The sequence below is a fragment of the Coffea arabica genome, chromosome 2c (genome assembly GCF_036785885.1).
Source record: "Coffea arabica cultivar ET-39 chromosome 2c, Coffea Arabica ET-39 HiFi, whole genome shotgun sequence".
Classification (NCBI taxonomy): domain Eukaryota; kingdom Viridiplantae; phylum Streptophyta; class Magnoliopsida; order Gentianales; family Rubiaceae; genus Coffea; species Coffea arabica.
Window position 1 is genome coordinate 74,972,343 of NC_092312.1, and position 20,554 is coordinate 74,992,896.

At 36.3% G+C, this 20,554-nt stretch overlaps 3 protein-coding genes across 5 annotated transcripts; 1 reads left to right on the forward strand and 2 right to left on the reverse strand.

Annotated features, from left to right (window-relative positions):
* Positions 1-653: 653 nt before the first annotated feature.
* LOC113728043 (LIM domain-containing protein PLIM2c) lies at positions 654-1,715 on the reverse strand. Its single transcript, XM_027252512.2, has 5 exons — positions 1,581-1,715; positions 1,357-1,456; positions 1,243-1,268; positions 1,052-1,141; positions 654-938 (listed from the first exon to the last, which is right to left on the reverse strand). Exons 1-5 carry the CDS (start codon positions 1,713-1,715, stop codon positions 654-656), a joined length of 636 nt encoding a protein of 211 aa, XP_027108313.1.
* A 4,745-nt stretch (positions 1,716-6,460) lies between these two features.
* LOC113728045 (uncharacterized) lies at positions 6,461-12,974 on the reverse strand. The gene is made up of 14 exons (XM_027252513.2): positions 12,741-12,974; positions 12,360-12,419; positions 12,058-12,259; positions 11,669-11,743; positions 11,452-11,553; positions 11,262-11,293; positions 10,768-10,881; positions 10,289-10,403; positions 9,988-10,178; positions 9,759-9,875; positions 9,154-9,234; positions 8,710-8,942; positions 7,536-7,575; positions 6,461-7,199 (listed from the first exon to the last, which is right to left on the reverse strand). Exons 1-14 carry the CDS (start codon positions 12,957-12,959, stop codon positions 6,630-6,632), a joined length of 2,151 nt encoding a protein of 716 aa, XP_027108314.2. The 5' UTR covers positions 12,960-12,974; the 3' UTR covers positions 6,461-6,629.
* A 1,796-nt stretch (positions 12,975-14,770) lies between these two features.
* Positions 14,771-19,852, forward strand: LOC113728046 (acetyl-coenzyme A carboxylase carboxyl transferase subunit alpha, chloroplastic-like). 3 transcript variants are annotated; one of them, XM_027252516.2, is made up of 11 exons: positions 14,771-14,956; positions 15,471-15,885; positions 16,105-16,179; positions 16,334-16,441; positions 16,528-16,688; positions 17,076-17,190; positions 17,289-17,443; positions 17,664-17,715; positions 17,795-17,863; positions 18,113-18,190; positions 18,677-19,852. In XM_027252516.2, the coding sequence occupies exons 1-11, from the start codon at positions 14,925-14,927 to the stop codon at positions 19,691-19,693; spliced, it is 2,277 nt and encodes a 758-aa protein (XP_027108317.1). In that variant the 5' UTR covers positions 14,771-14,924; the 3' UTR covers positions 19,694-19,852. The 3 variants fall into 3 exon arrangements, with proteins under 3 accessions (XP_027108317.1, XP_027108318.1, XP_027108319.1); XM_027252517.2 differs by having other exon boundaries at positions 14,789-14,956; positions 15,452-15,885; XM_027252518.2 differs by having other exon boundaries at positions 14,789-14,956; positions 15,494-15,885.
* The last annotated feature ends 702 nt before the right edge of the window (positions 19,853-20,554 follow it).

Consider the following 20,554-nt stretch of genomic DNA (forward strand, 5'->3'; position numbering starts at 1 on the left):
GATATATAGTGCAAATGGACCTTACTCCTCTTTTGTCACAAAAAAAAAAAAAAACACACACACACACACACACACACACACACACAAAGCAAAATGGTCCCTTTTCATGAGATTCTGAAGTTTCTTCGGTTCAATAACACAAAGAGTTAATTCATTTTAAAACAAGTTTAAAACTGCTAGCTAGGCTTCAAATTGTAAGTAACTATTTTACTACATTCTTGATCATCATATGCACACGACTCTTTCTCGCCCTTTATAATATATGTTCATTGGAAACGAGACACTGCGGCGGTCAAGAAACAACATGCCAAAAGAACAAAAAGCAAATGATTGGAAGCAAAAGCATCATCAGAAATGAAGGAAGATAATCACTGTAGTTGCCGCTACAAGAATAATTCACTTTAATTAATTAAAACCCTGTACTAAAAAGTTATCAAAAAGGAATATATAGTAGCTTGTACAACCATATATGTGTATATATATAACAAAATTACATAACCCCTTAATACACGCTTTGAAAATTAAAAATAAACTGTCAACAAATAAGACCACATAAAACTGCTCCTCCTCGTGAAGATTGAATTCCAAGAATGGAAAACTGTGGAGATAAAAGAGGGAGATGAGATGAATTGATGAATTAACAAAAACAAATTTCAGGATTGCTCTTGTGTCTGCTCAGCTTCTGCGGCTTGGGCCTCCGCCCCCTCCTCCTTTGCTTCCTCCCCTGCCTCTGGATCGACTGGTGCAACTGCACTTTTCTTGTGGGTTGCAGCCTTGAGTACGTGCTGATAGTTGCCCTTCTCCATGAACAGCTGAGCGAAATGGTGCTTGCAGTAGAGAATCCCATCAAGAGCAGCGTATGATGAATGCGTGAGTGGGCAGCCTCCATGAGCACATTTGAAGCATGATTTATGGTACGATTCTCCTTCCATTGTCACCTATATATGATTCAAGATATATATGTGAACAAAATTTAGCAGATTTTACTGGTTTGAAATTATTGGTTGGTTGTCCCCAAAAAAAAAATTGTGAAACATGCATGCTTGCGCACCTTCTCTAGAGGATAGACGGTTTTGCTGCAGGCAGCACATTTGTCTTGGGTTCCAGAGAACAAGGCAGAGAGTTTGCTAGGGGCCCTTGTCTGCATGAAAAATGTACGCAAGCACATATAATTGGCCGGCTAATTAGTAGGAGAGCAAGCAAATTCAAGCAAATGCACAACCCTAGCTATATAGAACGTACCAAGGAATTTTCCCTCTCATGCTTTCCTGCAAAAAGTGTATTAATCAATGATTAGGAAAATGCAAATCAGAAAAAGTTTATATACACACAAGGAGAAAGCTGTCGGTCTCCCACCGGTATTAAAATTTTTGCTAAAATTTCCAGATTCCTTGAAGAGCTGTTCAAAATGAGGCTTGCAGTAAAGGACTCCATCCATCGAGGAGTAGTTGCTCATCTGCACATTTAATGTACTTTAGCTTAACATTATTAATTTTCATGCCAACATTTATTAAATCCTTTTTGTTGTTGGCCTATCAGGTCAGATAGGTAGAGATGGATGATTGGAGAGTGAAACATACCACAAGAGTCCCTTTGCAGTGGCTGCATTTAAAGCAGGATCTATGAAAGGTTGCTCCATCAGCAGACAACAAATCAACAAAATAGACCGTCTTGTCGCAAGCCTTGCATTTATCCAAGGTTCCTGTGAATGCCATTATTCTTTCTTTTCTGTGTTGATAGATATTTTTCTTCTGCTTGAAAGATCTAAATCTCAATAACTTTTAGTTTGAAGAAAATGTATGATCAGAGAGCTGCTAGCTAGGATGGGCTGCCAAGGAACAAAAGGGAGAAGTTTCAACAAGAAAGCGCTTGGCCCCTTATATCCAACCTTGGTTATTGAGACTAGACAAAATCTTTGTACTGCCATAACAAAACTGATTTATATCAACCATTAATAGCAAATCAACTTATTTTTTGCAATGGTGAGTGGTTGAAGTAACTCTATTTCACCATTAAATCGAGGACACGTGATTGGAGATCCCAGTTTCATTGAGGCAGAGGTGGTGGAGATTAGTGATGTAAATTGTGGTGGATGTTATCATGTTTTACTCTTTTTAAGTCGAGAGATAAAATAGGCTGAAGTTTTGACACTTTCCATGACAATGCGTAGAAAAAGGTACCTGTAAAATGCACATCTTATTAATTTATCGCTGTTGATGTCTAAGTAGTTAATAATTCAAAAAAGTTACTAGGAATTAATAATAATGATATTTGCTTCTTCTTTTTTTTTTTTCTTTTATTAACCCATTTCTCCCGAGGAAAAAGCTTTTATCAGCCAATCTTTGACACCCAATGATGCTACTTTTATCAGTTGTAAAAATTACATCAAGGACTCCATTTGCATTCTAGGACATGTATCCCGAGATACATTTCCATTAATCACAGGGTTTCTCTCCTACGATTTTTCTGGATTTTTTTTGGGAAAAAAAATACTGTAGCGATTTAATAGATGTGAGATAAAAAGGTGATAAAAAAACGTGTTTACGGAAAATGTAAGAAAAATCGCAATCCAAACGGGGCTAGTACTGTACTAGTGTCAAGATTTTTCTACAGCACATAAGTTGGAGACTGAAAGTGCAGTAAATCTTTGTATTTTCCCTAAAACGTTACAGCAAGAACACAGGAGATTACGAAGGTTATTGTGGATTAAGTCCTTTTATTGGACAAAGAAAAGACAAACCAAAACGACGTTGGTTATTCAGTCCTGGTTTTAGATTTAGAAGTTAATTTTACGGCCATCACTGAACTTCGGGTATGGTATATATGCACGAGATGGCAGTCTTGCTACTCTTTTTCGCATTCTCTAAGGCACTTTACTTTTCACCTGCGACCTCAAATTCATCGTTCATTTTGTAGTCCTTTACGGATTAGGAAGCTTTGCTGTGAGAGTTTATTCAGTACCTTGTACTCTTCAATTTCATCACTTAAATTTAATGAATTTAGATTTTAATATATTCAGACCGTTTGATAATAAAAAATTAAAAATTTGAATTAATTAAGTGACACTGCATTTTCTAAGTAAAATTTGCTTTCAAAATTAAGTGATCAACTATTCACTTATCATTGAATATAATATACACTCAAATATATTAAATTTAATACTTAAGATCTTAAGACAACGAAAAGAAAAAAAAAATGCATATGTGACAAAACATTAAGGATAAATACAAGGTATGCACAGGCAACACAACTTGAACGCATAAGCAAATATTGGATTGCAGAGAGGTCTCGCGGTCCAATTTTATGGGGTTGCACAAAAGTCATCCGACTTGCTTCACCGTGTTTCGCGCTGCTTTGGAATTCGATTAAAGCCGAGCACTAAAGTTGAGGAATTCGGTTTGACCAGGTCCTGTCTGAAACATGGCATCGGTTTGCTTTACTTTAACCTATATTTAATCTACTTTGAATCCTTGATCAATGTAGAGAACTAAAAGATTAATTCAAAAGAAGAGAGATTCCATGCAGAGATTCTTTACATGCAGCAGAAAAGAATTAATCTTGGAAAATTGCTTGGACTGCCTGATTACCCTTTAATTCTGATTGAGCCTTGTAATTGCGTTTCTGATCATGTTACAGTTCTTTCTTACAAGGAAAACAATCACATATCAAAGTGCAATAATGAAAACTACACTTGAATTCCAAGTAGTATTAGGAGTGTAAATTAATCAAGTTACTTGACTCAGACTCTCACGAGTAACTCTATTAAAGGCTCGATCCCGAATTCAGCGTTGATCGAATTCATATCGAGTTCGAGCTACTCGATAAAATATTCGAGAGTTGAGTTTGAGTAGAAAAAATAAAAAATCGAGCAATCATCGAGTAATATAATTCTTAATTATTTATTATAAAATTATGAAAATTACTAAAAAATCAAACATGAAAACTCGATCGAACTCAATTAAACTCGATCGAGTTTGAATTGGTCGAATTCGAGCTCAAACAAGATAAAATAAATTCGAGCTCAAACTCAATTTTGAAGAATTCAATGAGTCGAGATCGAGCAAGTATTTTCACTCAAGTAGTGCACTGACTGCTGGACCCGATAGTAGCCCTAACACTCTAACAGTATCTATGTATTGCTGTGGAGCAAAAATAATCACTAGAGTTAATTAAAACCAGAAATGGAAATCGCTTTCAACGTGCCTTAACGAGGTAGCGCGGCGTCTGCGAACAAATACACAGATACTGACCCCCTTTGATTGTTTGACAATTTGCGTTCAGACATTCCATACCAACGTCAACGGCAAGCTGCTCAATAAATAACGTATGATCGTCCTTTTGTTTCCCGGATTTCGTTTTGTCATTGTACTGTCTCCGCCTAGTCAAATACATGTTCTGCAGATTCTAAGCTAATTGATTAAGCTTGTGCAAAAAGCATAACCATCATTCGACTATGTTTCATCTTATTCGTTCCAGTCAATTATTTAGAGCCATACGATTTATTAGCTTCTAAATTGGTATGCATGTACAATGATCCGCTATAAGTTCTCAATTTGACCCAAAAAAGGGGAAGATAAAAACTTAAAGGGGTCCATTTGGGACTTCAAATCAAGTGATCAGAATCCTGTACCAAAGAGCAATTTCAGGGCCATTTGAAAATTTTGCCTGATGAGCAGTGGTTGAAAATTTCACCCCATTAAATACCTGCCTATGTGGTTTGTCCTTGGAAGAAGAAAAACAAGAAGCATATTCTGCAGATACAATTTTCAGTACATAGAAAGAAACTAACTGATGCAGATGTTACCATCCTTGGCCAGTTAATTAGTGCAAAGCTTGGAAGCAGACATAGGGCCAAAACATTATTATCTCGTTTATTAACGTCAGCATCCAAGCTCAGCGATAGAAAATAGAAACACAACTGAAAACATTTATGAACACTCCCTGTAACATCTGAGATAATTAATACTAACTTGATGCTGCTCTGCTGTGCTGTGCTGTGCTGCGCTGCCAAATCATTGATGAATGTGAGCAATAATCATCATATATAAATATTGTAACAAACCCTCCAGAAAAAAAAAAACAGTACTTGAAGACAATTTCGACATTCACTATTAGCTTACTACTAGTATATTTGCCAGTCTTGAATACTATCTTTTTCAGATACAACAATCAGTATATAATCATCGAGCACACTCTAATCTGCTTGATACATGTGTGCTTGTTAAATTGATTGAAATTTAAATTCTTGAGCCCAAAAACAAAGAAAGAAAAGGAAAAAAAGAAAGCCTCTTTTGTCTCGAATGCACATCATCTCCAACAACCACTATATATAAAAGTTAAGGGCCAGCTCATTGATCTCTAAACTCATTCATAGATTGAAATACTATGGAGAAAACTGAGATGAGAACACGGAGCTTTCGCAACGAAGATTACAACAACAGAAGGGCATTCCTGAGAAGTTACCCCCTTTATGGTGGAGGGGATCAAGATGAAGATGTCAAAGCAGAGAGTGAAAAAGCTGCTGCAAATGAAACCACTTCAAAGAAACCTATGAAGAAGATAATCTTGTCAGTGTTTCACTGGGGAGGAGAGAGGGTTTTAGTCTTGAGAAGGTTTAAGCACAAGGTTACCTTCTATGTTGTTACTTGTCTTCCTGTTGGTCTCAAAGCTCCTACTGCCCTCATTTCGGTTTAGCGTCTCCTCAGCTTTAAAAGCTGCTATTTGTCAATATTTGCAGTGCTGTGTCCGGTACAACCGTGTGCATCTGGGGAAAAAAAAGGGATTTTAAGCTTTTCTATGTGCTTACGAAGCAAGGAGGAATTACTGAATCCGAGCAACGATCAAATAGCCATACTTCAGTTTTCCTCTCCTTGTTTGCTTACATGTGAATAGCTAGTAAAACAATAAACAAAAACTTTTTTTTGGAGAAATATGAATGCTATTTCACTTTTTTATACATAGATGTTTGTCATTTTGTCACTTTGTTATGATTTCACTTAGTTATACTTCAACTCGCACATCTTATGAAACTCTCTCATTATCCAATTTTCCAGACGGTTGAGCAAGGTCTAAAGCATTCACATTAGTTACAGTAGCTGACGAACTTTTGTTTGTAAGAAAATCGAAAGATTATGTACTCGGAGGATTATATCAGGTTAAAAGAAGGAAAGAAGTAAGAAAAATTAAGAGAGACCTTGTCCATACCTTGCATGGTTGCTTGGTTCCGAGCTGATTCCCTCCAGAAAAATCACGAAGTTACCCATGAAGAACAAACTTACTCAAGTTCATGCATCACAAAAATTGGTGTGTGCCTCCTCAATGTGTATTACTTGTTAGCACAATGCACATTGTGTTGCAGAGGCACTTTCTTCGGCCAGAAGCGCTTTTTAAATCCCATATTCTAACTTATCAAAGTTGCACGTTTTTAATTTCAAGACCTAAGTGGGTTTAGCCGTGTGGATACCAAAATGTGATTCTTGGTACAAATGGAACTGTTTACTGAAGATCAGGAACAGATTGTACAACGAATTTTCTTTGTTTCTTTGTTTGTTTTCGATTGTATAACTAGTTGAGCAAGGACATGACCCAGAATCATCAACAACATAAGCGTCCATTGCCTCAACCTACAATCAAGGAGGCAACACAACTAGCTGACTCAATATGAGATCAGATACAGATTTGCCATGCCTATCAATTCTCCTTGAGCAATTAACACCACCGTCCAGAATATTACGCACTACAACATTCAAAGAATGAATCCCCCTTGCTTCATAGATTTCCACCTTAACATGTTCATTTACCCACAAGTCTCTTCTTGCAACAGCATCTGAATCAGGAAAGGAACAGTGATTTGACAGAACTGAAACGGCTTCCTTCACCCACTCTGGTGTTATAATCATCTTCAGCCTATCAATATCAGGCGGAAAATGAGGGATAATGGAGAAATTTAGGTCATTCCCTTTATCACCAGCCCTGGAATGAGCGACTTCATAGAGAGGAATCTGCTGACCAGAAGGAGCAGGACAGCCGATTGTCTGTGGCACCAGGAATTCCTCGTACTGAGCCGAAAGTGATTCTGAGACCAATTCATTATCAGTAGAAGTCTGCTTTATATCTTTAAGGCTGGAAGTGTGATCATTTGAGTCCATTATGTTGTTTCTTGCAGCCATAATATGCCAGTGAACATGCTCGCGGCATACCTGAATGAACACAATATACATGCAAATAGCTTACTTCTAGAACTATACTAATTCAGCTTCTAAATTTAATTTGTGAGTGGAGACTCTAATCCCAAATTAAGGGCTATAAGCCATTTTAACTCTACAGGCAGGGTAACATGTATGCTATTGAAAACCATGGGGAAGTCAACAAAGCACCTTGATAACTAGAAATAAATAGAAGTCCAATGCTAAAGCCAAAGCAGGAGAAATTAATGACAGAGCACAAAGCTTTTGCAAATAAAATTCATCTCCTTTTTGTGTGTGTGTGTACTGCACATGCGCATTTTTGAGAGAGAGAGAGAGAGAGAGAGATACCAATCCCTTTTCGAGAATAATCTCTTTCTTGTATCCGATGCTGCATAGGAAAAAAAATGAATGGCATAAGAAAATGCAAGAAAAGGAAACTGAAGGGCAGGCAGAAAAGAAGAAATAAATTGAAAAATATAACCGTTTACAAAAATCAAAACTAGAGTGGCTTACAAAACAAGTTCAAGAACCACAAAATTTGCAAAAATCATATGGGAAGGGGTACACATAACAGGATTTCTAATTAAAAATCACAATATCTACATAGTTGAAGTACAGTGCCAAGAGAAACAAATAAAACATAAAAACAATTCCAATAATAACTTTATCACATTTCTACTCCAAAGTTGAGCTCCCATCAGTACAGGAATTAGGCAAGACCATGTCATGTATAGCAATAATAAACCCAGCTAAAGAGATGACAATCTCATTCAATCACTTTTAGTCATGCCAGTTAATTAGCCGGAGCATTTTCAAAGGTTAGCTTGTGGTAGATAAGTGAAAGATTATTTGCACTTTCGCGGATGGATCACCTCAAATAGTCATAATGAATTTTTCTTTTTCTTCTTCGTATTTTCATCAGATAAGGTATTTTTGACCTTTTCTTTAGTCACAACTATAACTGCACATTCTCGATTACAATCATTCACATCTTTCACCAATAACAGTGAAGTACAAATCAATTTAGTTACCGAGTAGCATGAAATCGATTTGTCCAGTGATGATTGATGTAGTCTGGAGTCATGGACATCTTGGAGGTCACTCTGACATTAGTTATATCTTGGGTATTTTCTATTAAATCTTTTCAAGCCTTTAGGGGAAGGTCTTTGCTTTGGCCAGCATAAAGGAACAATCATAGGTATGCAGCAGATGAAAAAGGTGCTCTGAACGGGTTTCACTTCATCCATTTGGGATCTCAGGACTAAGTTTATTGCTCTAGCCCTAGGTCTGAAGCATATCGAGCTTCTTAACATATCATGCAACTATGTCTAACCAAAATTGGGCATAGAATATAATGGAATGACATAAAAATGACAAAACAAGCCTATGCAATCACCAAATACTGTATCTCATGTAAAAGAAACTTCAACTGGAACAGTACATTAAAACATGTGAAGTTTCATGTCATCAATTTAGTAGCTCTAGTCAAAGGCACACAGACAAGTAATCAGGAGTATTAGACCTGATACCACCACCACCAGCTGGCCCATTTGTGTATAATGCTGTGAACTCCTTTGTAAATTGGATGGCATGGTCTTCTCGCTCAAATAAGCCATCCATGCGTAATCTAATATCTTCAACAGCCCTGGTCAATCCGCCAATCTTGCTGTTTGCCCTTAGGCTATCCAAGCCAATAATATAGGAAATTATGTTGTTGTTTACACCAGGGTATGTTTCTTCCATCCATGCTCTTACCTGAGGCAATTCACAATTTATGTTATTTGATGTACCAAGATTGGAACCCAACATAGTTTGTTTGCTTAAAAAAAAATAAAAATGGAATATTACTCATTTATATTTGTATGATGAAGAGTAATTAATCCACCACAAATACAAGAAAGAAGCCTAGATGTTTGTGTGAGACCAAGCAAGGATCAAAATTCTCCAGTTGATAAATTTACTTTACCAAATGTTCAGCAGCATTCGCACGTTCTACACACTTGTGTCCCCCGTAGGAGATCTCACCCCAGCCTTTCCAGCCCTGATCCTACACACAGAATTATTGGAATATCATGAACAAACATAAACCTTCATGTGTGTCAAATGAGAGTTATTACAACTAAAATAAACAATTTGACCAGTTTTTCTAAGTCTATGCAATAAAAACTGATCATGAAAGAAAGGAAAACACATTTGCTCCAACAAAAACATGAAGCAAAACCATCAAATCAGAAGAAAGAAAGGGCAGGAAATGATACTCAAGTTAGGTTGCTTGTTGTTTGGGGACTCAAAGCAAGATTATTCTTCTGGAATGATCGTTCCAATTGAAGGAACCATCTTCTCACAAAGTGCTTTGTCAATGAAGCTTTCTTTTTTTCTTTTATCTTCCACAACATGGTTATTGCCATTATCGACCAGAAAATAATTTTAGAACTCAATCCATGTGAGCTTTAACGTTCACGCAATTTACTATTTGATGTATCACATATGTTGCCTATATGGAGGTCTTGATGCTGCTAAATAGTTTCTATAAGCAAATAAAGATATCTATGATGCCAAAATTTGCCATACTTTAGAGGCTAATAGCAATAATTTATCAGGTGAGGGTTCAGCAGATGGCTTTGCTCCACTGCAAAGAACTTTACAGTCTGATAATGGTTGAAATGAAACGTCTTGTAAGTTTATGACCTGCACGAGAGAGAGGGGATATCAATTACCTATTTTGTGCTTTATTCTCTTAATAGTCCTTTAGCTCATCGACTCAAACATTTACTGCATGAAATATGCAAATACAGCTTACCACATCTGGAGTGATATAAGCACTAGGATCCCCAACTTCATAGAGAAGCTGTTCAGCACATGTGCTAGGATTTAAAATTCCTCTACTCCCTTCTGCCTTTGCAACACATACTGTCCCATCAAACCTAACTTCAGCAAATGGAAGAGACAAATCCAGCAGGTCTTTAAAAGACATGTCTCTGTTTTTGTCACCTTCAATGGAAAATAAACTAATACATGAACAAATGAAGTGATCAAAAAGAATGAAACAGGATTCTAGCACAGCCTGTAGAGTGGAAGATAAAGTTGAAATGAAAAATCACCTGGGTGCATGTAGTACCCTCCTGTAAGCTGGCAACCACATTCTAGTAGGTGGCCAGCTAGTGAACCTTGGGCTAGTAGCTCATATTCATTCCAATTCCATCCCAGTTCGTAAACCTGATCTTGCCAAAAGGAAGTAAGATAGATTAGCTTCTTAAGAAGCTCTCCACACAAAAAGGGAAAAAAAAAAGGCTCTAATCTGAACCTAACTAGAAACTGGGTAGCAGCAAGCCACCAATGGCACAGAACTCCCTCTGAAACTAGAAATGAAGATAGAAGGGAAAATGAAAAAATAAAAGATTTTTTACCAGATTTTATGGCATTGAAACCTAAAAAAGATATATTCATGCCAGGATTGTTTTCCAAGCAACTATAGTTGAGATGTTAAAAGATCTATTCATGCAAAGTTTCACTTATGCTGCCAAAAAATCACTATCAACTTAGACTTTATATTACAAAGAAAAGCAACCCAAGTTCATACCATTGGAGCCAAAAATAATGCAGCATCAGCAACTCTAGAAGTAATAACTACATTTGGTCTGTACTTCTCTAGACATTTGACAATTGGAGCTGCACCCAAGTATACACTTACGCCCTGCAGAATTAGGCAGAAAGTAAGCCAATAACTTTCTAATTCTGAAATATAACAGACAGAATCATAATATCAGAAGTTTAAAAAAAATCTTTTTTTGGGGGGGGGGGGGGGGTCTGGGGAAGGTGTGGATATCGCTGCTCTATATCTTAAAATTACCTCATCCATTATGGGAGCCAGTGGAAAGAATCTTAAGTAAAATGAAAATGACAAAAACACATTGGAGATTTTTCCTTTAATTAAGCAAGAAAGGCGGCCATGCATTTTCTTTATGACAGCAATGATAAGCACAACACCGAGATAATCAGATAGACCATAAATACCATGGTAAAAATCTATAAAAAGAAAACTTAAAAAGAACAAATAAAAGTACCAAATCTTACACCATCAACGTTTCTTAGATGATCACTGAGACCTGAATGTTTCCCAAAAAAATGGAAGTGTCAGTAAGAAAACTATGGATTTTGATAAAAAGGATCAGGGAGAGTATACTGAATGCCCAAATAACATGAACGGCTCTATGGCAAAAGGCTATAAGCTTTTGCATGGTTATACATAAGCATTGGAGGATACCTGATCTTTGAATTGCAAACTGATGGGCCAGACCAACATTGATACCAATTCCCAGTTTGGTTGCGATTTGTAACACTTCTTCCTGAGCGCCAACAGGATCCTCTTCATCCATTTGCAACAATAAGAACAAAAGTCCATTCAAATAAAGGAATTTTTAAGTAAAAGCTTAGATCAATATTTCAAGAGAGACAGAATTTCAACTCTTTCAGCTTCTTACTTGCACCCATGTTGGCGATAATGCAAACTCCTCTCTCTACAGCCAAAGGCAAGAGCAACTGCATCCACTCTGAAACTGCACAATTACATGACTTTCAGCGAAGAAGCAACAAAACCTGCATTTCCAACCTATTGAACTGGGGAATCAAAGTTGTGCCTAGAAATATTTTCAACTCATCAAAATTCTGGGTATAGTTAATCGGGGATAAATAGGAAGCTTAAAGTGACTTCTCCGCAAAAGAGAAATCACAAAAAGCCCACAAATTTAGCTAATATTAGGATATCAACACATCTAGCAGTGGCACTTGAGAAGAGCAGCAAGAATATACAAACATCTCATCCGTGCATTATCACATAAAGATTAATAAGCCATATGCATTGCAAACATACTTCGAGGATCGTAGCCCTTCCCACCAGACTTGCTTGCTTGGTAGCGCTCAGCAAGTGTGCGCTCCGCTAGGCACTCAAGTACTAGATAGTCTAACTCCTTCACTCTCTGAAGCAGCTTTAGAGCTGCCAAGGGTCGATCTCCACCAAACCCAGCACCACAACCAACGTAAACCTTTTCCTTGCGCCTTTGCGGGTTCCTCCTCTGCAATGCAACAGAAATTTTATAAAAAAGAAACGCATATACAAATTCGCTTGGCTTTGTTTGTTGACTATATATCAAAGAAGTCGAAGAACAAACAAACCAGTCTGACGACAGAGTCATGGAACTCTTGGGAGTCATAATATGGAGTTGCTATTGAGGCCTGAAAATCCCATGTATAAGAATCAAGAATTATTGAAATTTAAAACCCACAATTAATTTAAGAAGATAATCATAAACAGCATTTTCACAAACACCATCACTTCATCGCCTTCGCCAATTTTCTGTGGATGATCATTCTTAACGCTACCTATATAGTAAAAATAGAAACTTCTATACGAAAATGTGCTGTTCTACATAATCGAAGAATGGTTAGCCGATAAAGATTCATCTTTTCCTAAATGATCAGAACTCTTTCCCACAAATACAGTCAACAGTATGGAAAATGGGCAAGAAAATGACATGGAATAAGAAAGATTGGTACAATTAATGTTGAGTCCGAAGCTGAGGGGATGATACTATGTTCTTCCATGGAGGGTCCAGGCAGTCTAAAGAGGAGTGCTGAATCTTCCAAGGAAGAATGAATGTTTAAGTAGAAGCGGCAGCAGAGTCCCAGAAGCAAACCGAAGTCATGCGTTTGGTTAAACGGCTCAAAGATAGGCGTAATTGTCCATTGCGTTTCAGTTTCTTTTGTCCATTGCATTTCCACCCTATATTTTGTCTTGTTAGGGACGCAAAGTAACCGGTAAAGATGTTGGAATGTGAGAAATAAAAGATTGAAGACTATATGAAACTTCAGTGTAGCCAGAATTCAAGTAGGTGACAGGTAAACGTTAATTGCACCTTACATTTTAGTAATTGCACTTTCATAATTTATTTTTTCATATAGTCTAATGTATGAAAATCATATGATAAAAATGACAGTAAAAATGTGATTAATAAGAAGCAAGGTGCGATTAATATTTCTTTAGGTGAAATATGGAATATAGTCTAGTAAGAAGTTATCTATGAAAAAAAATCATTGTCAATTATGAGGCGATTAATTTAGAAGAGATATGACTATGAAGTTTCAGCACGAAACATACTTCTATTGATCAAATAAAGAGTCTTGTACATAGTCTGCATCAGTTTTATTCCACTTCTCAAATTTAATGTCATAATTAAGACGTATTTGAAATCTAAAATTGAAAATTTAGCATTGTCAAGTTTGTCCAATTATTAGCAAGAAACAAGATGATGAATTAAAACAATAAATGTATGTTACTGAAGATCAGTGGATAACAACTCTCCCTTGTGTACTTCATGGATAAAACAAAGATCAAGCTTGTTGATTTTTTCATAATATCATGGACCATGTGAAATAGCATATTATTTTAGATGAAATTGAGAGAGTGATCGATAAGTAGATTGAGCTGGTAGATTGAATTTTGACAAATTAAAAGCCGCGATTTGGAAATGGAAACTTTTGAAGTTGCAAACCACAATTCAACCTAAAACTTGGAACGATATTTGTATTTCACTAAACTTGGGGTGGCAGGGTGTAATTTTAGTGGAGTTAGATGGGATTAACTCACCTACTAGTTAGTATATGGTGGGTCCATAAGTCTTCTTATTGGCATTATCCATTATCCCACACACCCTATCTACGTGTAATAAACCATCCAATCACTCCCGCCCTATTATTCAAACATGACGTGGACAATTACCATGTATCATGTTTGTTAACAAGGACCTGTAATTACATGTAGCATCCAGTATGGCCCCCGATGTAACCAGTGCAGGGTACCAATTACCATTCTTGTTCTATAGTTATTCTAATACTTTTGTTCACATGAAACAGGAAAAGTGGGTCTAAAACATGCAGGAAACAAAAGTTGAAACCTGAAAAGTGGTATAAAGTTGAATTCTTTCTAAAATCTTATAGTTACAAGTCGTTTTACAAACATGTGTCTTAATTTTGATTGTAAAATAACTCACCATGCGTTCATAAAAATTTGCTTTTTAAAGCACCAAAAAAATGTGCTTTTTATATATTTGAGATGATTATTAAGCATTTGCAATAATTTATCTCTTTTTTTGTAATAAAAGAATCTCTGGATATTTCTTTGAAAGTAATAGGAAATTGAGAAACTTTTTATGTACTAAAGTTGTTAAACGAAACCAGAATGATTGGATAACACTAAAGTGCTTGGATGAATTTGTTATAATAACTATTGAAAGTAATTCATCACTAAATAACTGTTCATGTGAATAAGTTATTTTAGACTCGTTTAGAAACTTGTCATTGAAACCAAAAGAGTTTGGTTGGGTACTTGGATTGGTGATAAGGAAGAAGAGATTGTAAGTAGAAGTTTTGGATTTAAAAACTCTCACTTATCCAAAAAAAAAAAAAAAAGAAACTTGTCATTGAAAAATTTAGAAAGCTCAAACTTTGGGGGGTGCAAAACTGATGCAAAGTATAGATACGAAGGACCATTATCGAAATTACCTGACAATATGGTTCTTCACGCTTCCAGTTGAGGTATCATAACCGTTGGTTTGTCAAACTACCCTGCTCGCCATTTCCGTTCAGTTCACTTTGGAGAGACTTTTGGTAGGCTAAAACATTGACAAGAACCAATTAAGGCAAAAAGTGGTTAACAAATAGTAGCAAAAACCCAAAAACTTCATGCTCAAGTTCTTCAGTTTATGTAGCTCATGGTATGTTCTTTCTGATTATTCGTTTCCTTTTTCCATACTCAAATGTGTTTTAGTTAAATGCTAAGTTAAGTGCTTTACTTCAAGACTTTCTGAAATGTTAATTCGTGAAATATGACTCTGCATGACTTAGTTGGTATTTCATTCAAGATTTCTTTTTATGTTTTTTACTTCATAATTTTTCACCAAAATTTACTGATTTGTGTGCCCTTTGCGGTTCAATCATCTTTTTCTCAAGGTTATGATGATTGATCTGATACAATTGGGATTCCTAAGTTATATAATGAAGGGCGCAGCTTCAATTTATTCTGCGTAATAGGTGGCAAAATTAATCCTTTTCTGAACATATTCTGGTCGAAATATTCTACGCAGCTTTTAATTAAACTGGAATGCTAGTATGCTACTACAAAAAAGGCAAAGGATTGCATTTTTCTCTAGTTGGTTCCCTTTCTGCACCTTGAATTTTCCCAATCCGAATTTATCATACTCTGAATGCAGATATTCTGTCTCTGTAAAGCTTCAATTCTGATTGTAAATCAGGGTTTGAGATGACTTCATTATCTATAACGGCTGCAAACTATGGAAGAGGAAGAAGTGAAGAGAATAGCATTCTGGGACACTGGCCAAGTTTTTCTTTCAGAAATGAGCTCTTTTCTAATAGTATTACTGTTGGCGGTTTGTCTGGGTGTTCAGAGGGTGTTTGGTTCAGAGCTGTGCAAGAATCAAGAGTGCTAAGCGAGAAGAAATTTCGGGTTGCTGCTAAAATCAAAAGAGGGAAGAAGCATGATTACCCTTGGCCAGATGATATTGACCCAAACACTGACAATCCATTAGCTTATCTGTCTTACTTTAAGCCTCTCGATGAGAAACCTAAACCAGTCACCCTCGCTTTTGAGAAGCCATTGGTTGATTTGGAAAAAAAGATAATGGAGGTATATATCTTCACAACTTAAGCTTTAGTAACTTCATGCTGATTTACTCTAATTGATGTGCTAAATATATTTCAAATATATGTGACATGAATAGAAAAGTTTTTTGATACATTAGCAATCATACTGCAATCTTATTGCGCAGAAGATTGTTTGTCCATGACCAATGTTGCTGCTCATTTATTTATCTTGTGCTCTCTTTGTCTCTTATTCCTTGTATAGGTATCGCGAATGGCTGATGAAACTGGACTAGATTTCAGCAATCAGATCAATGCTCTTGAAGCTAAGTATGAACAGGTATTTTCAAGGAATGTGATCATATCTTTTTATTCCCTGATTCATAACCAAGACATGGACAAAACATAATTTGCAAGACTTAATTTTTACTCAGTTACAAAAAAAAAGTGACATTCTTATAGCTTCAATTCTAAGCTATCTTGCAAAATTTTAGGCTCTCAAAGATCTATACACACATTTAACACCAATTCAACGCTTGACTATTGCTCGACATCCAAACAGGCCAACTGTTCTGGATCATATCGTGAACATCACAGATAAAGTATGTCTTCTGCTTTTACCTTTTTTTTTCTGGTAATATTTCTTGTATTTAGAGCAAAAATCTTACTCATTTTCAATGTCGTAAAGTGGGTAGAACTCCATGGAGATCGTGCAGGCTATGATGATCCAGCTATTGTGACTATCTTAGGGAGCATCAAAGGTAGAAGCTATATGTTCATAGGTCATCAGAAAGGAAGAAACACCAAAGAAAATATTATGCGCAACTTTGCCATGCCAACTCCTCATGGGTAAGTTTCACAGAAATCATTTTCCAGAAATGCCAAGGTAGAATGTGTAGTATTACTTTACTAATGCTATGAACACTTAAGAAGATAGTTAAACATTTCTAGTAAGCAATAGTGAAACAAAAGGTTCAAATTGGATTGTTGAAATGTTCACATCTGGTTTAGATAATCAGGAGACAAACAGGATGCTTCTTCACTCTTAAAATTGTGCAGTTAAAAGTCAAGAAACGAAATTTAAGCCTTATTCTTTTGTAGAAAAAAAAATTCTCAATTCCTTTTCTTATGTTGCTTTAGTTACAACAGCATCCAATCCAATTTGCACAGTGTAGATCTATTTAGGTAAAAGAATATGCATGATGCCTGACAAACTGTTGCTAACTTTCCATGCAGCTATAGGAAGGCATTGCGGATGATGAAATACGCTGATCATCACGGTTTTCCTATTGTTACCTTTGTAGATACACCAGGGGCTTTTGCTGATCTGAAATCTGAGGAACTTGGTCAGGTGCAATAACTGACGCTTGTCTTGCATTTCATTTCTGCAACTTTAAATTCGCCCTAGAGTGTAAGACATCCGTGTATGATTCAATAAAAAATGTGCAGGGTGAAGCTATAGCCCACAATTTAAGGACAATGTTTGGCCTTAAGGTTCCAATTGTAACAGTTGTGACTGGTGAAGGTGGTTCAGGTGGAGCTCTTGCAATTGCTTGTGCCAACAAGTTGTTTATGTTGGAAAACTCTGCATTTTATGTTGCAAGGTGATGTTTGGTTAATCGCATGCATTTCCTCAAAGGTTTGCTGTTATAAATAGTCGAACCGAAATAAATAATTTTTCCCAGATTACTAACTTTTCCTCATGGAGGCCACAATATTTCTATCACTACCATAAACAAAGTTCAGGCAATTATTCGTATTTAACTATAGGAAAACTTATTAAACTGCCTTTAAAATACTTTTATTCTTGATTTTCTCAATCAGTCCAGAAGCATGTGCTGCGATACTGTGGAAGTCCTCCCAAGCAGCTCCAAAGGTATAGATTGAAACTTTTCATAGAGTTTTTGGAATCTGCAGATCCTAATTATAGCCACATTACCTGTACACTTGAATAGGCTGCTGAAAAGCTGAGGATTACTGCACAAGAACATTATAGGCTAAGGATTGCAGATGGAATCATCCCCGTAAGGACATCATCTTCTTATATTAGCTTCATTTCCTAGTTTGGTAAGAAGTAGCTTTCAAGGGAAGATTGGGGCTATTAAATTTGAATGAGTAATCTAAAGCCAGGAGCATAAATGGTTGCCGGTTGCTTAAACCTGCAAGTTATTTCATTTAGAATAGAGGTTTTGTGCGGAAACGTTGACATTTATTTATTATTGTTTTTGTCAGTGAAGGTATTTCACGAATTTCTGTGCTCCCATTGCCTGCAGGAACCTCTTGGTGGCGCACATGCTGATCCTCTGTGGAGTTCTCAACAGATTAAATTTGCAATCATCCAGGCTGTAGTGGTAAAGTGTTTTTACTCACGTCATTATAAGCTGGAAGCTGTTATGATAAAGGAAAGATAATTCTCCTTCACGAGCTTAAGTTTTCAAGAACCCGAATACAAACACACGCACGCACACATGCACAATGAAAATGAATGACGAAAAAACTGAACAACTTTCAGTCAAGCATCAGCGTGGGAACTAAGTGTCAGAAGGCATGAATCAAAAGACCGCATCTCTCTTTAGAAATAACAAATTACTCAAAATTGCAGCTCATATTTCTGAACATATTTGCTTTTATTACTTTGTTAATGAACTGCTCTTTCAGAAAGTTAGAAAGAATTAATCTCTTTTGTTCCTTTTCACTCTACAAGGCACTAGCCGTCAATATTACCAGTGATGTGCAAAGTATTCAGAATTTGGCATTTTAGTGCGTCACTCTTGAATTCCTGTACTCTGCATTGTTTTCTTCCTCAAGGTTGACTGTTGTTAGCTTAATATATCCAGGAATTGAGCAAAATGAGTACTGAAGAACTGCTTCGCCACCGTATGCTCAAATTTCGGTCAATTGGAGTTGGAGGTTATAAAGAAGATGGTCTGGTTGAACCTGAAAGGAAGCGTAACATGAAGCCATCCGAGGTAAATGCCCCAAAGAATGCTGACATAGAATCTGAGCTTGAAGATCTGAGGAACAAAATTTTTGAAGCAAAGGGTCCATCTGATCCAATCACCATTGGAGCAGTTGGGAAACTTGAAGAAGATCTTGACCGGGAGATGACCAAAGCTTTCATTTCTATGGTCTTGAAAGACAAGATTGAGTCACTCAAGTTGGATATAGCCAGAGCCCGTAAACCAAATCAACCACTTAGCAGGCCTTTACAGGAGAAAGCAGACAAAATAGTCAAAGAATTTAAGCAGAAGTTATCTTGGCCTGGGGCCTATCTTGGATTGAAGCAAAAGCTACAAACTCTTACCATGGCTAGAAGGCTCATTAAGTTGAAAGAGCAAAGTAGCAGACTGAAAACTGAAGTTAACCAGAAAATTACACAAGAGATCAGAGCCAAGATGGATCATTTCAAAAAGGCTTTGGAGAAGTCATCAAGAGGAGATTCATTAGATAGCTATTTAGCTGAGGAATTACAAATGGTTAAGAAAGAACTAGAGGATGTTTTGAGGTCAGCTAACTTGGACATCGTGGGAATAACTAAAAGAAAGGACGAATTCAAACAACCTGATATTAAGGAGAAGGCAAAGCAGATAAACAAAGAGATCAGCCAGGAAATAGAAAGTGCAGTAGACAGAGCAGGAGTTCGGAACAAAATTGAAGAACTAAAGGTGGAATTTGCAAAAGACTCGAGCTCAGAAAAAGTCAAAAAGTTGGAAGCAGAGATAAAACAAAGAGTTGCTAGTGCTCTTAGTGTCAGCCAACTCAAGGAAGAGATTGAGAAACTAAGACAGGAGCTGGCTTCAAGCACAAGAGCAGATGTTGGAGCTGCAGTTGGTGCTGATAGTGGTAGATTATGAGATTCATTAACTTTATGCTTCCTAGATATTGGTGCATGCACACTCATGTAATTACATAATGTTGTAGGCATACTTTTTGCTTTGTTTAGGATAATAGGACAAGGGATGAGAACAAGTTGCTGAAAGGATTGAAGTTTGTATTGTTTTTCATGCCGCCAATGGATTTGCATCTATAGATATCATCTTCGATTCAAGGCAAAAATTAAATGGTCATGTTTTGGCTAGAATACCAGGGCTAGAGATGTAAACAAGCATAATCAAGATGAATATTTTTTAATATTCAAACTTGTTTGATTATTTTAATAAGGTTAAAAATTTTGTACAAATTTAACTTGTTTATTTGTCGAAACAAATTTGAACAAATTTTTTATTGAATTTGAAAGTTATCGAATATAAAATGCTGTTCATATTAAGTTTCACTAGTTGACGAACAAAATTTTTATAAACTCTTACTAAATTGAGCTCGATTCGAAGTTTAATGTTGTCCAAGTCAGTGTTTGATTAAGAACCTTAACGGGGTTGGAACTTGAAATTGAATTGTCCCTTCAAAATTTAAGAAAATTGAATTCACTTGGAGCTATTACATTGTGCAAAAACAGCTCATACTTTTTTTCTTCTCTTTACTTCAGCCAAGATGCAAATTATATAGTAGGTCACAACTAATTGCTAAATTTAGTGACAAGTAATGTCATTTATGAAGTACCTCAACTTTTATTAGGTGAAGTTCAATGAGATTAAATATAATCAAGGAATAATTTCATAAACCTCCTCTAAGGTTTCTAACTCTTTTACTAGTCTCCCTTCAAGTTTTAAAATTTGCACTAACTTCCCTTGAAATTTATTATCTTGTAACATTTAGAT

Excerpts from the sequence above, each read along its gene's own strand:
- LOC113728043 (XM_027252512.2), bottom strand. The coding sequence starts at position 1,715 with ATGGCATTCACAGGAACCTTGGATAAATGCAAGGCTTGCGACAAGACG. Across the intron at positions 1,457-1,580 it reads ACTGCAAAGGGACTCTTGTG|ATGAGCAACTACTCCTCGAT; the intron begins GTATGTTTCACT and ends TTAAATGTGCAG. Across the intron at positions 939-1,051 it reads CCGTCTATCCTCTAGAGAAG|GTGACAATGGAAGGAGAATC; the intron begins GTGCGCAAGCAT and ends AATCATATATAG.
- LOC113728045 (XM_027252513.2), bottom strand. The coding sequence starts at position 12,959 with ATGCAATGGACAAAAGAAACTGAAACGCAATGGACAATTACGCCTATC. Across the intron at positions 11,554-11,668 it reads TATCGCCAACATGGGTGCAA|AGGATCCTGTTGGCGCTCAG; the intron begins GTAAGAAGCTGA and ends AAATGGATGAAG. Across the intron at positions 9,235-9,758 it reads TATTGCTATTAGCCTCTAAA|GATCAGGGCTGGAAAGGCTG; the intron begins GTATGGCAAATT and ends TTCTGTGTGTAG.
- LOC113728046 (XM_027252516.2), top strand. The coding sequence starts at position 14,925 with ATGCTCAAGTTCTTCAGTTTATGTAGCTCATG. Across the intron at positions 14,957-15,470 it reads TTCAGTTTATGTAGCTCATG|CTTCAATTCTGATTGTAAAT; the intron begins GTATGTTCTTTC and ends GTCTCTGTAAAG. Across the intron at positions 18,191-18,676 it reads CAATCATCCAGGCTGTAGTG|GAATTGAGCAAAATGAGTAC; the intron begins GTAAAGTGTTTT and ends TAATATATCCAG.